At 41.0% G+C, this 15,340-nt stretch overlaps 1 protein-coding gene across 1 annotated transcript; it reads right to left on the reverse strand.

Annotated features, from left to right (window-relative positions):
- Nucleotides 1-12,660: 12,660 nt before the first annotated feature.
- Nucleotides 12,661-13,783, reverse strand: LOC119904084 (trace amine-associated receptor 13c-like). The gene is made up of 2 exons (XM_038720484.1): nt 13,611-13,783; nt 12,661-13,477 (listed from the first exon to the last, which is right to left on the reverse strand). The coding sequence occupies exons 1-2, from the start codon at nt 13,781-13,783 to the stop codon at nt 12,661-12,663; spliced, it is 990 nt and encodes a 329-aa protein (XP_038576412.1).
- Between the last annotated feature and the right edge of the window lie 1,557 nt (nt 13,784-15,340).

A 15,340-nucleotide genomic window follows, 5' to 3' on the forward strand; every position in this document is an offset into this window, starting at 1 on the left:
GCTCTGCTAGGATGATATTAATTGGCTAACTTGAGCAGCAAGAGACATGTATGGAACTGTAAATAGATATCTTTTATTGTGCAATAGTATTTCCTTTATGGTGCAGAATGTGCAGCGTAAATATGTAAATGCCAGTGTTTGTAGCATAAGGACAACAATAAGTGAGTGTTTGTGTAAAGCAGGACTCTTAATCTTATTTTACATGGGTCAGAGCTAATGCTGCAAAAGCATAATAAGCATTGCTGACCATTGTTTAACACAGTTAACCCCTCTGTAAATATGTGTTGCAGCAGTTTGGACCCAATACTACAGTCTAACTGCCTAGAAATGAAATACATAGTATTATATAACAAGATAGATTCAAGAGTAACTACCGTGGGTGGGTCATGAAATGTTGTTCTGTCATTTTGGAATCACCTTGACATTAGTTCTGTGATCACCACACACACTGTTAAATACATGCTTCTCCTAATTCAAGACTAAATGTATCTGCAGGTAAACATGACTGACCCAATGAAACACAACAGTATAATGTTCAAATAACAGTGACTGCCATGTTTTACAGATCATCTGAGTGACATGGTGAAGCTCGTGTTTCATGAGATGTTCCTGGACCTCCCACACTCAGGAGGACTCAGGAGGACTCAGGAGGACGATATTACTGGGCAGACGTCATGCTTCCGTCAAGCACCTGAAGTGAAGACAACACAGTGACCAGCAGCAGTAGAAAGTTTTTGTATCCACAGGAAGACGCCTCAGGATGACCACTGTGACCTGAGAGCTCCGTTACCAGCCATCACATCTTCAGAGTACAAGAAACCCTCGATTTGTGTTTCCATTTCATTGGCTATGAATAAAGTGATATTTTTATAGGGTTTTGGTCTTTTTCAATTTAGTATTAAGGGAGCTGGGGTTTTAGACACATAATTCTTCACAAACCTTTTCTGGATAACATTTAAATTCATGCATATAGAAGGCTTGAAAAACCTGGTCCATCTCACATCTTTACCATGAAAATGTAAGTTTTAAATAGTGACTCATTAAGCCAGACATCTCTCTCATTTCACAAACTTTATTATGGTGTTGACAGATCACAATATAAATATGATATTTTTTGTAACAGCTTGATAATGTATTTAAAACATGGCAATGATTGTCTGATGGTTCAGTAGCTGCAGATACTTTGATTACTGAGCTACTTTTCAAGTAAATAGTACACAGTAGCACATTACTTTGTAAGATCAGTAATTCAGTTATGTCAGTTCCATGCATGTTTCTGCCTCATGGTAAGTGTAACTGGTGTAAAGTAACAAATGTGTACATGGAGGAACAGATATTGGGTTGTTACAGTAATCACTACTCTATCACTTTGTTAACTTGGCTCGTTTATGGGGTATCTTTTTACTGTGAATATCACATCTATTAATTTCATATTGGACATCCTACCCTGACAATTACTGTCAGCCTCAGTGTTGACATTACACAAACTACTGTGATACATGTAAGATTACATGCACACAACACATTACCTGTGTCTCTTCCAAACAAATGCTTTCTACTCTACTGGGCTCTGGAGGTCACTGCTCACAAAATCAGGCTACCTGTAAAGACAAATGTAAGACAGAGTGTATGTTGGTTTAGAGAGTTTATGCATAAATACTAAGCTAACATTATGTGACAGAGACATTTCAATAGCAATATATACCCGAAGTTAATAGCTAGAAATAGTTTGAAGTAGTCCTCATATATTATACTCGAAACGAGGGGTGGGAATCTCTGGGCACCTCACAATTCAATTACGATTCAGAGGGCTGCGATGCGATTATAAAACTATTATTGATGCATCTTGATGCATAATTCTTTTCTATACAGGATGTCTGGATAATTACTAAGCATTTAATTTGTGCATTAAAATTTAAAAGAAACATCTCATAATTATCTTAAAATGAATAGTTTACTTCATTAACCTCATCTCCACGGCCCTTCATTTCTTCAACATCCAGTTGTCAGACTTCTCTAAAATTTGAAAGATAATTATCAGGATGTACAGTATGTGTACAGGACAGAGCTGTACACCAATTTAGTCTAAGCTTGTGCCTGATGTTCTCAACCCTTGACAGTATCAGGAGGAAATTCATAATCTTGCTGAGTTGTGTACAGAGAACAACCTACTGCTCAACGTCAGCAAAACCAAGGAGCTGATCATTGATTTCAGGAAGAAGGAGATAAAGACACACACTCCTGTCTACATCAGTGGTGCTGAGGTGGAGCAGGTGTTTCAAGTTCCTGGGAATCAGCATCACAGAGAACCTGACATAGTCGTCTCACATCTCTACGCTGGTGAAGAAAGCTCAGAAACGACTGTATTTAATGAGGAAGCTTAGAAGGCCGGAGGGCTCGGCAGCAGGTGATTAAAACCCATCAGAAGATCATTGGTACCCATCTCCCGAGCATCAGTGATATCAGTGAGGTGAGGTGCCTGTGCAGAGCCCTAAGGATACTAAAGGACAGTACCCACCCAGCCACAGCCTGTTCACCCTGCTGCCTTCTGTGAAGAGATATAGAAGTTTCTGCTGCCGCACCACCAGACTGCAGAGCAGCTTTTTCCCTCAAGCTATCGGACTTTTAAACTTTAATTCATCCTCAGCACTGCTCCATTGATGGTTTATTTCTGTTACCATTTTTCATAATTGATTCTGTCGGGAGTTACAAAAATCAATTTCACTCTACAACTTCATGTATTGTGACAATAAAACCTACCTACCTAACGTTAGTACTAATACCTGAACGTTATAAATGGCCATAAAATGTGCTGGAAAGGTGCAGTTGGGGAAACTACAGACTTTTAATTAACAGACACACAGTGACCTACACTGCACATTCACTACCAGGCTGAAACGTACTGCTAATATTCACTAATAACTTTCACCGTGATTTTCTCATTCGCTCGACCACATTTCACATTTACAATTATTCATTTAGCTGACCAAAGCGATTTACATGTCAGCCTCTGGAGAAATGAGGGGTTAAGTGTCTTGCTGTTGCCCAAGTGTCTGGGGAGACTGAACCTGGGTCTCTCACACTAAAGGCATGTGTCTTATCCATTGCACCATCACCACCCTACAGGATACAGGAAAAGCAAGGAGCTCGCCAAGCGTTGAGTGAGCATCTGATTCCTCTGCTATCCTGGTGGTATGTCTCTGTCTGGTATGGCAACAGCTACAAAAAGTCCAAAACAATTAGAAGAAATAAGTTAATGTATCATGCTACAAACACTGGCATTTACATATTTACGCTGCACCTTGCCACATTCTGCACAATAAAGGAAATACTATTGCGCAATAAAAGATATCTATTTACAGTTCCATATATGTCTCTTGCTGCTCAGTTAGCCAATTACTAACATCCTAGCAGAGCTAACAAGCTGGTTCATCTTGTAGCAATGGCTACAAAAAGTGCAAAACAATTGTATAATTTTTATCAAGTGAAGAGGGAAATAAATTACACAGAGCATTTGGCTTTAGCTGTAAATGGAGTTGTGACGTACCAACTGCTAATTTATAAGTAAGTGAGACTGAGACTGTTTATACTGCATTGCCAGTCTAAATGAATGCAGCAGAAGAGCAGCATTCCTATATTTATTACACTAGTCCTTTTATTGTTATTATAATCATTAACATTACGATTGTTATCATTAACACAACTATAAATATCTGTACCATTTTTCATTTAGTCTATAGCAACATCACCTTTACTGTCTGTACCTCTGTGTCTATATTGTGTAGGCTGCCTCCCTCCCCTCTCTCTCTCTCCTTCCATCCCTCACTTTTCTCTCTGTTCCTCTCTTGCCCTCTCTCTCTCTCCCTCCTCTCTCTCTCCTTCACCCCCAACCGGTCGAGGCAGATGGCTGCCCACCCTGAGCCATGGTTCTGCTCGAGGTTTCTGCCTCTTAAAAGGAAGTTTTTCCTTGCCTCTGTCGCCTAGTGCTGCTCTTGGTGGGAACTGTTGGGCTTCTGTAAATAACATCACAGAGTACGGTCTAGACCTGCTCTTTTATGAAAAGCACTGTGAGATAACTGTTGTTGTGATTTGGCGCTATATAAATAGAATTGAATTGAATTGAACTGTAACAGAGCTGCAGCATTGTCACCGATACAATTATAGCAGCAAGTTAACGTTATAAGTAAATCTGAATTATAATATTTTGGTCTCTGTCTGACTTTAAACACACTGCCCAAAGATTCTCTAACATTAATGCTTTTGGGTATGAGCAAGTTTGCAGCTTGATGTTAAAGTTAAACCAAAAAAAGTTACCATTTGTTTTTCACATGTGTACCACAGGGTCTATCAGGTACATATGCATATCACAACAACAGCAGACCCACGTAACTTTACCAGCGAACTTCAAGAGCAGAAGACTTAAAGAAGCTTAATAAGCAGAGATAACATTAGCGTTACAGTAGTTACACAAAAAGTAACTCACCACATGCCACCGATTACTGTGCTGTTTTCATGGGCTTCAGGCTTAATGCTAATGTTAGCCGCGGAGCTAACGTTAGCTTTGCAGTAGAGTCCCACTAAAGCAACTTAATACCTGCTACTGTGTTTATTTACTGTCTCTCAGTATGAAATGACGTTACTCCACTAACACTGCTCAGTGTGTGGAACAGACGCTAGACACATTAGCCACGCAGCATGCTAGTGGCAAGTTCACCCGGTTAACATACTGTATAACAGTAAAACTACACATACAGTATAGTCCACAACTTACATGTTCCAAGTTTGAAGTACAGAACTTCAAGGCTTAATTTAAACAGGTGAGTTCACCCCCAAAATTCACCCCCCTCACAGTTGTCAAGAAGGGCAAAATTAGCAATATACACAAATTTTGTACCAGGGCATTTTAACATCATGGATCAATGGGGATTGACTCCCTTTTGGAGCCAGCCTCAAGCCGCCACTCAATGAATTGCAGGTTTTCGGTCTTCCGGGAAAGCTTCAGCTCGGAGACCAGAAGGTTGCCACTTGATTACAACAAACAGTTGTCTTTTGGTATTTATTAAAGGAAGAAAGAAACAAGGAAGTACTCAAGGCCGGGAGAGGATCTCCATTTCCCAAACCATAGAAACCTAGACTGTGTAAATGATTATGCATCCCTTTGCTCGGGGCCAGACGTTAGTTACTGCCCTAGGAGACAGAACCTCTGGCCCAGCTAATTAACATACTTCTCTGTCAATCTCTTTTTATTAATACATTCTTCAAAGACAATGGTTGGTTCTTACTCAGTTATTTGCTTATTCTCTTACCAGCAACAATTTCCACGATTGCACAAGCTTTGTGGTGTGCTGCTCAACACTTAAATTACAGCCCAACCAGACATTAAGATTTTTAGCAACAGGCTTGATGTGATTCACCAGGGAACCAGCGGATTTGCTTTGCCATTTGCTGGGATCCAATGACCAGGATCTCTGTTTTGTCTGTGTTCTGCTGGAGGAAATTATTTGTCATTGAATTTTGACATCACAGAGGCGAACTGAGCATTCCAGGGTCTGTGGCGCTGACGAAGTACATCTGTGTGTCATCAGCATAAACATGAAAAGAGACACCATGTTTGTGGATAATGTGTCCAAGGGGAGGCAAATACAAGGAAAATAAAATGGATCCTTAGAACGAACCCTGAGGCACACCATATTTAACCGAACAGAATGAAGAGACACAGTTATTCACAGAGACGCAGAACCTTCTGTTTGACAGTACGATGAAAACCATTCTAAAGCAGTATCAGATATCTCCACCTAGTGCGTCTAACATGATATTGTGGTCAATGGTGTCAAATGCAGCGCTAACGCAGGTCCAGGAGTACTAGGACTGAGCACACGCCATGGGGAGAGGGACAAAAAGAGACAAAGGAAAGCTGGTGTGTTTTAAGTAGTGATCGGAAAAATTAGTATTTTTGCTGAATTGGGTCTTTTCGAGTCATATCGTTCATTTCGTTCATTTGAACTAGGCCGGTTATTGCGGCGCTGCAGCCCTCTAATGGGTGATGTAATAAACAGCGCATTTCTCAAACACGGGAGGGTACCTGGTTTGCTTCAGTTGACAAAGTATAATGCACAAATTCACTTCTTGATCATTCCCTTTCATCTTTCTATAAAGCCCCATGAGGCCACAACCAAATTCCAACCATGTAAAAACCACAGAATAATGTTGTCAATATTCAATCGCCACTGCTCCAGCTAAATCTGTCCATTTTCACAATCTGCTCATATTTCAAATTAGGAAATCATGAGTATACAACCCGGCCAGTCATATATATAATTATAATTACTATTATTTTATCTCTAAAGTGTTCATTCATATAGTTGCCTAACGTCTCTATTCATGAGTAAAATCTATATAACATCACATTTGCTGTGAATATATTGAAGTAAGAAGCTTGACACACTACATGAATAAAACACATTATTATTAAAATTCAACCAATTTAATAACAATCTGGATAAAGCCATCAAGGTCTTAAAAAAACTAAAGCACTGAGAAAAAAACAAAGAAAAAAACACACTATATAAATGCAGCAGTTTGGCAGGTCTGGACGCAGAATGGGCCTCATCTGATCCGGATTCTGCAGACAAAGAGAAACAAACAAGAGCACATCACTCTCAAACCAGGTTGTTCACCAGTCAGGAGCTGTGAAACAACAGCAGGACTCTGTTGATAAACAAAAAGGAAGAGTTACGTTGCGTTCTCTGGCGGACCCGGACCTGGATCAGCTATTAGCTGTAAACACACCACAGGGCTAACGTGAGTTGTTTCAATGTTTTAATTACTGGGTCTGTTTGTTTCGGATCAGTAGATAACCTCAGTGATAATTTGGCTCCAAGGTTCTGAAGTGAAGTGGACTAACGTTAACTCTAACCCCCTGCCTTTGTTATACCACTGACACATTCTGTGCCTATTGAAACATAGCCGTCACCGGCCACAGAACATGGATCTCTTGTGTCCCTGCACTCCTGCAACAACCTCTTGACTCTGCTGAGTTGCAACAGTCTTCAGGCCCTGTCCTGGAACTAAAGCAGTTGTTGCCCAGCCACTGGCCTCCCGCCTATGGTTTCCTGCTCTGAAACTGTCTGGCCTCTGACCATGAACTTTAAAGACTGTTTCTGTCTTCCTTAGGTAATGGGCAAGAGAGTGTATTAGATGAAGTGTAGACAGTTATGTTCATGTGTAGGGCCAGTAACAAACTGGGTTAGATTAAATGAGTCCTATAAATCTGACGCAGCTGGATGGGAAGGTGAGTGGTGCCATAGATTGTGGATGGGGTGGCTGGGGAACAGAAATAACAGGGAGGCCAGTACAGGGCTAAAAGTACAAAATAGTTTTATGATCAGTTTTGGTAGCAGCTGGAGACAGGGAGGGCCCAGGCACTTACACGCACAGCGTTGATATGGTTTTAGCAGAGGTGATCCACAGACAGGACATTAAACATTACATAGTAAAACACCTACCATGTCTTACAGGCACGGGTACAGCAAGTGGGCCTGCTGTGGAGATAAGGTGACCATGAGCTGTAGGGTATTCAGTCAGTTTAGCTGTTACTTTAAATTGTACAGTGTCATACCAGGAACATTCAAACTCAGCTAACAAGGTGAGGTTGTAGAAGACAGTTTACTGTAAAATGTCATACACCATGGCAAGACTGAGCACAGTTATAAGACACAAGGTAGTTATACTGGATCAGCTAGGTCCCTTCCAGGTAGACATTTTAAAAGCAGAAGCACAAAGAAATGTGCAACATGTTGTAGTGAACAACGGTGTGGATTTGTGCATTTTACATTGAATAAATTTGGAGCTACCCTAAATTCCTTTCTCCTCCCCAGAGAAGATGGGGAGGGGTCAAAGTTGCTTTCTCTAAGTGCTATCCCGACCATAAAACTGGCACCTTTTGATTCCGAAGCTGATAACGCGGGGCCTGACTGTTAAACTGACAAAGGGACACAAGCCAGCCATTGGCATTTCCCTGAACAGCCTATCAAAACTGGCCCCCCACACACGTTTCCGTGGCAACTGACCTTATTCTTTGTTTTATTACCACATCAAAGGGATACTCCTTGTCTCACCTAAGTGTGACATTGTCCAGGACAGCTGAACTTTCAATGTAAAAGGACTGCAGTCTCCAAAAGACTCAAAGCATCTAATTAAATTTAATTAAATCTTTAGTTACCTGAATATGTTTGCCTCTATTTGAGTAGTTATGTTAACTGTTGTTGCTATCTGTTGTTGATATTAGTGCTGAGAAGAAGTTACTTGTGCAGTGTTTTTATTTTCAGCAAGACACTCCTTCATCTGATGTAATCAATGCTTGTTCATAATACTTTCTTACCAAATCCCTTTAGAAATGATGACAAAGAAATGTTTTACTATACTCTTAATCGCCAGCTTGAATTTAAGGATGAATCAACAAATTCCCCAGTTCCTAAGGAGAGACGATCTTTGATTTAATCTAAGCTTTCCTCATGTAACCTGAGCTCCCCCAAGTGGACGAAATAAGTATTACATGCCCTCATCGGAAATGCCGTTAAATGTATAAATATCCTGACCAATAATGTGACAATTGTTTCCTGTTACCAAATGCCTAGAACAGTACAACCGTTCAACCATTGAAGTTCGATTGTGGAAAATATTTGATTATAATACATGCAAATAGATTTCTTTTTAGACATTAAGTTTAGAAAGGGAAACCTGAGATGCCCCCTGGGGAACCACACCCCAGGCAACAAAAGAGCGACACGCGACCTCGCTTCAGCTCTTCTCTTCGCTGTTGGCTCTCTTCCACTCTGCTCGGCCCTCTGGACGCTTCGGCACGCGCGTGGCGCGCCTCGCCAGGCAATGCCCAGACTCGGCCAGCGAAACAGGCTTTTTGTTCGCCTGAAACTACACACCTGAAGTGCCGCGACATCGATCTGCCTTCAGTTTGTTTTATTTTCTTCATTTCTTTTGTTTGTTAAAGTTATCAGTCCATTAAGTTACACTGGACTAATTCAGGAACGACCAAGTTCCATTTTAAGCCTTTTTCGTCGAGCCAACTTCACCGAGGTCAGACCAAGCCACGTGGTCTCGCCAGCTACAACGAAGGAAACCTGAAAACAGCCGAATTGCCAGACGGGGGAGTCGTTTTCAATCAGACACGGAGAACCCCGGAGAATCCCTAGCAAAAAGCAAACAGGCCAAAAGCAGGCTGTCGACAAGCAGTAAGACTTAACACACGTTCTGTGATCAGATATTCCCCTCTTAACTCCTAAAATCACAGCATTAGTTTACTTTCAGTAGCTCTTCTATGCCGTATGAGTCAAATGCTTCCCACAATCGAACCTCCAGGCTCATTGTTCAGCAAATGTTGATGTTCCCTGTATCCAACCATCTTTTTATCACCTTAGTTAGAGAATAAAGTCACTGTAATATAATAAAGAGCTGTTGTGTTGCCTATTTCTAGTTCCTGCCAAGATAATTGACCCTTTAGATATGAGACTGACTGACTGATTTAAGATAATTGAGCGATTATTAACTAACTGATCACTAGTAATAATTGTATAATTATTCAAAACTACCTAGAGGTCCGGAGACTCTAGGATTATAACAACTCCGGTGGTGCCCTTAACGAGGAAAATTTTGATTTTATGAATCTTCAATTATGAATTCATAATTGGGTATCAATTCTCATAAAGGGTCTGCTACATAGCGCCAAATCACAACAACAGTTATCTCACAGCGCTTTTCATAAAAGAGCAGGTCTAGACCGTACTCTATGATGCTATTTACAGAAGCCCAACAGCAGGAGCACCAAGAGCAGCACTAGGCGACAGAGGCAAGGAAAAACTTCCTTTTAAGAGGCAGAAACCTCGAGCAGAACCATGGCTCAGGGTGGGCGGCCATCTGCCTCGACCGGTTGGGGTGAAGGAGAGAGAGGGAGGGAGAGAGAGAGAGAGCAGGAGAGGAACAGAGAGAAAAAGAGAGGGATGTAAGGAGAGAGAGAGGGGAGGGAGGCAGCCTACACAATATACACACACAGAGGTACAGACAGTGAAGGTGATGTTGCTATAGACTAAATGAAAAATGGTACAGATATTTATAGTAGTGTTAATGGTAACAGTCGTAATGTTAAAAAATAAGGGCCACTTAGGAGAATGAATTGCAGATTACCCTGTCAGATGACTTTTGAGAAAAAGCGCTGCAAGCAGTGAATTCTTTCTTCGGCTGCATATCACATTGGATTCACTATGGTAAAGTCAGGCTCGCCTAGATCTATCTGGGTAGATCGGAAGAGGGATGCAGTAGATGTTCCCAGACCCCTTGTAACTTGACCCACATGTTGTGGTCAGGCCCCAAACTCTCCAACATCTGGCAGCTATTCTTTGATACAATCTCAAAGTTTTTGGAGATCTGTCTGAAATTATGGCCATGTTGACTCAAGTCAATGTGATTGCGTTACCTCTGTTCACCTGTCAGAAGATCTTGAGTCTTTCGAAGTCACCCTCACTACCATAATTTATAGCTAATTAAAAGATATACATTTATGTCTTATTGTATAATTTAATTACTGCCTAAATTTATTTTTTTGCTGTATTTCTTTATTGAGCATTTATTTATTTCTGTATTTATAAATCTGCCAGAATCTTTCCTCCTAAGGAGGGCACGGGGATGTAATAGGATATTTGTTTGGGGATACTGTTCCTTATGAATTTAAAAATGGAAATGGAGACAGTTACTGTGTTACTGTATTTGGATTGTAAGCTGACCACTCTGTTCAATAAAAATATGACAAAGTGAAAAATAAAGAATGACCTGCACACTGAGTAGTTATTATGCCCCTAAGCAGTATCACAGGTACTGTAAGGCTTATGATGTGAGGCAAAATGAAACAATCAGCTGATTGAATGCACCTGTGACAAATAGGTGCACTCCATCAGCCGATTGTGTGTTTTCTTTCCTTTTGCCTCGCTAAATTCCCACAAGACCTTCTCAGATATCACAAAAAATGGCACCTCCTAGGGTCTTCAAAAAGTGTGCAGATGTTTTTTGTTCAAAATAGAGTATAACTTCTCAGTGAATGTTCTACATTTCACCGGCCTTTTCTGTGCTGCAATAGATGTCTGTGCCTGAAACATTCCTAACTCCCCAAGCTACAGCTAACCCCTGTTTGTGTTGAGCAGCTGTCCTGTCCTGTTCTTGTTGAGCTGCAACCTTGTGACTCTGCTGGGCTACAACAGTCCCCTGCCTGAGTTGAACTGTCGCAGTCCGCTGAACCTGCTGAGTTACAGTTAAGTTTGTCCCTGCTTAACAACTATTGACTTTAGCTGCTATGGTGCAGCAATGTTTCTTTCTAGAATAACTGCATTTCCTACTCACAGAGCTGCAATTATCTCTGGTATCCCTCCAGGCTGCTGCAACAACCTCCTGACTCTGCTGAGTTGCAGCAGCCTTCAGCTTTGTTCCCCAGTCTCACAGAGAATAAGTTGTCCAGTGTTCCAGAGATCTGGGCTCCTGAAACTCTATCAGGACCCCAGTGACTTTGATATCTAGCTCACAAGAAACTCTGCTGATTAGCAATCCTTTGACTTTTCACATTAAGTAGACTATGTAGATTTTTCTTTGAATTGTGTTAATTAATAAAGATTATCTATTAATATGTCTAGTTTTGAAAGCATTCTTACATAGAATTTTTCCATGCCTGCCTAAAAGTTACAGTACTTCATACATTGTATACTGTGAAGTATTACTTGACTTTCTATATTATATACTGAATATTGTACTGTATATCACTGTGTGAAATTTAATCAAAAACATCAAAATAATATATTCAAAAAAACATTTCATGATGCTTATTTGATTTAATTTATTTCAGTTTAATAACCACACATGCTGGTGGAATTGAATATATGTAAAGCAGCGAGTTTCAAAATACAGCCACATTTAACTAGCAAAACACTCAAACTCTAACTCAATATTGATTACAATCATCTTGACATAAACAATGAACACATTCTTTCCAGGTTATGTGAAGCTGAAATTGAGCAGAGTTACACATAAGATGCGTGCATAGTACACATGAGGTCACCAAGAACCCGGCAGGCTGTTTTTTGGGGGATTTCTACCTGCATCAGCAGGAGGCCCACGAGACAGTCAGGGAGAGGAGGAGGATGTTGTCTTAAACTCTGAACTCTCTTTAACATTTGGCCTATTCTATGTGACCTCCTTCTGATAACTAATGTAATATATTTTTTACTTATATTCACTGAGCCTCCCCTCAGTCTGCAACAGACAATTCAAAAGATTCTAGGCTTAGGCAAAAACCTCTTAGGCCACAAGTCCAACTCAAACTTGAAAAGCTTCTTTCCTCTGGCCATCAGGATGGTTAACTCTGCCTGTTCACTCACGTTGCCTTTGGGTATTTAATAATAATATAATCTTTTAACATGTCTATTAAGCATTACAGCATTTTTCAACACCAGCTTAAGACTTTTTCGCAGTACAGGACATTTATATACTATTTACAGAGAGAGAAGAAAGACATTTCACTTCCACTTTTGGATTTTGAATTCAGTGAAAAGCACCTTTGTAAAGCTAAAAAGCTGTAAATCTAATTTCAGTCACTTCACAGCCTCTCTACAGCATGTTGGCCTCACAGGAGCCAGGCTGCAGAATCTGAAGAGTAACAATAAGTTTAACTGATTTTCTAAACCAGGGGTAGAACATGGCATAAATCACAGGGTTTAGACATGAGTTAAAATAATATAGATAGAGCCCAATGATAACAGGAGAAGTATCAAGCAAGCTGTCTCCTGCAAGAGACGCACAGTAATATGGGCAGAAACATATTAGGAACACAACTACAAGAACCCCAAGAGTCCTGGCTGCTTTCAGCTCAGATTTCTTTGCTGTTAGAGTCACTGAACGTTGGAGTGTGACAGCTGTAATGTGAGAGCGCATGGCACGAGCCTGAGACACAGCCACTACAAACACTCTCATATACAGAACGATGATGAGAGAAACTGGAACAATAAAGGTCAAAACAAGGTTAATTGTATCTGTGATACGGTCAACTACAATCACACACTCTCCGTAGCAGGAATTATACCTCCCTGGTTGAGTCAGGTCATCTTTTACAAAGAGACTGCTGTAGAAAACAGAACAGAACCAACACAGACAAACACAGAGTTTAACTCTTCTCTCAGTGATTCCGGTGGTATAATGCAGAGGGTGACAAATAGCAACATATCGGTCAACTGATATGAGCACCATGACTCCTACTGAGGAAACAGGAATAATGTACCCTACATAAATATACAGAGAACACATGAGGTCACCAAGAAACCAGCAGGTTATGTTTCTAAGGATTTCTCCTGGCATCAGCAGGAGGCCCACGAGAAAGTCTGAGACAGCCAGAGAGAGGAGGAGGATGTTGGTGGGTGTGTGGAGCTGCCTGGAGGGAAAGAGGAAAGTATCATCACACATAACATCAGACAACAGTGGAAAATGGAAAAAGTACTAGTTATAAGTACATTTCTCATGTAAAACATAATAGGTGAAGGTTCTGCTGAGAAATTGATCTCTGCCTGAAGTGGGAGACTGAGATGATAACAAGCAGGTTGAGAGCCACAGTGAGCAGAGAAATGGAGGACAGAAGAGTGTTCAGAAATACATCTTTAGACCCAGGAAGTGTCGACTTCCTGCAGGAGGCGTTGAGGAGTTGTGGAAAGCAGAGCTCTGCTCCGTCATCAGCCTCCATCAGACAGTGAGAGGAGGAAAGGAGGAGCTGCAGCTCTGGCAGCTTCTGACCAGAACACTTTATCATACAGTTGATTTATCTCTTTCTGACATTCATTTTGTCCCTCCTCTCCTTTGACTCTCTGTCTCTATTGGACAGTGATGTCTCCCTCCTTTCTTTTCTTTATTGTGCATCATCATCCTCACTTTCTCCTCAATCCGTCCTGTATATCACTCTCCCACTGAAGGCAATCTGGAACCAATAACAATGAAGGATGAATCTGAGCACTGACTATCACAAACAGCTGTTTTTCCCACACATACACAAATAACCAAAGAAAACCGCTCTTTAAACTGAGCTGAGCAGTGCATCTCTTGACTGTGTTTTGGTTGCTTGCCAGACCGTGACTGAGTAATGTTGAGTGAAATACAACCATTTATTACATTTGACAAACGCCGACAGTCCTTTTCTGTTTTTACCATCCACTTAACACTAGAGCTGGGCAATATGGCCAAAAATGTTCTCACAATAAAAAATGTCATATCATTCAAGTATCAGGATAAATAAAATAATTCACTGCATTTCACCAGTTCAGTGTAGTTTGTTTATTTTTGTCACCGTGGCAACCTAGGACCAGTGTATGCTGGGAAACGAAAAGGAAACTGCCATGCGGTGATCGGCTACAGTCATGTGTGAGCTCTCCCAGCTTCTGAGTTGATTGCTCTTCATTCTCCCTCTTTGCTTAGGCAACGTCTGTAAGTATTTTTCATTGTGTAACGTTAAGTTATCACCTATTTTGAGTTTCTAAGAATATTTTGATGGCTATGACGCTAATTAGTTTATGCAAGGCTAAGTTAGCTTTATGTTTCATTGCTGCTAGCTTGGTTGTGCTTCATTTTATAAGCTACACAGCTACGTTAACTAAGCGGTGCTGCTTACCTTCATACTGTGTGTTTAGCTTCTTTAATGATATAAACATCTCATTGTACTGTTACAGTTTCACAAGATTCCCAGTAAACTTCATGGAAGTGAATCACCTGTGTCCTGGAGTTTCTTGGGAGTGTTTAAACTGAATGGAAATGTAGCCCATGACAGTGAAAAGACGGCAATACAGCTAACAAGGGACACAAGGATTGCCATTTTACAGAGCTACTCATTTCAAGAGATACGTGGCTAGTCTACAGCCTCCAGCCAGCTTCACGCTAGCTTCCTTCTCCTGATAGTGAAAATGCGGTGAGCCATAATGTCACAACGTAGCAACAGTAATAAAGGAAATGGAGATAACCAGTCTGAGACCGTACGCTCAAGGAGCAGTCGCTCATCAGTTACCTCGTCCAGCTCAAAGATTAGCATGGCCGTAGCCATGGCAAAGGCAAAAGCTGAAGCAGCGCAAGCTAGAGCAGCACATTCCCAAAGGGAAATCAAAGTTAAAGTGTAGCAGGCACGCATTCAAGCCAATCTCGACGCATTGAATGATGAGAAAGAAAGGGATGCTGCCATAGCAGAGGCAAATACACTGGTGGCTGGTTTACAAGATATGGGCTTCGAAGTGCGCAGTGAAGTTAACAGCCTGATCCC

Source organism: Micropterus salmoides, unplaced genomic scaffold, assembly GCF_014851395.1.
Source record: "Micropterus salmoides isolate LMB-PRFRI ecotype aquatic unplaced genomic scaffold, ASM1485139v1 Ms_hic_scaffold_15, whole genome shotgun sequence".
Lineage (NCBI taxonomy): Eukaryota > Metazoa > Chordata > Actinopteri > Centrarchiformes > Centrarchidae > Micropterus > Micropterus salmoides.

What these genes read in the sequence shown, in the direction of transcription:
- LOC119904084 (XM_038720484.1), bottom strand. Translation starts at nt 13,783, where the DNA reads ATGGAGGCTGATGACGGAGCAGAGCTCTGCTTTCCACAACTCCTCAAC. An exon ending in ATCTCAGTCTCCCACTTCAG is followed by an intron (nt 13,478 to 13,610) that starts GCAGAGATCAAT and finishes CTTTCCCTCCAG; the next exon opens with GCAGCTCCACACACCCACCA.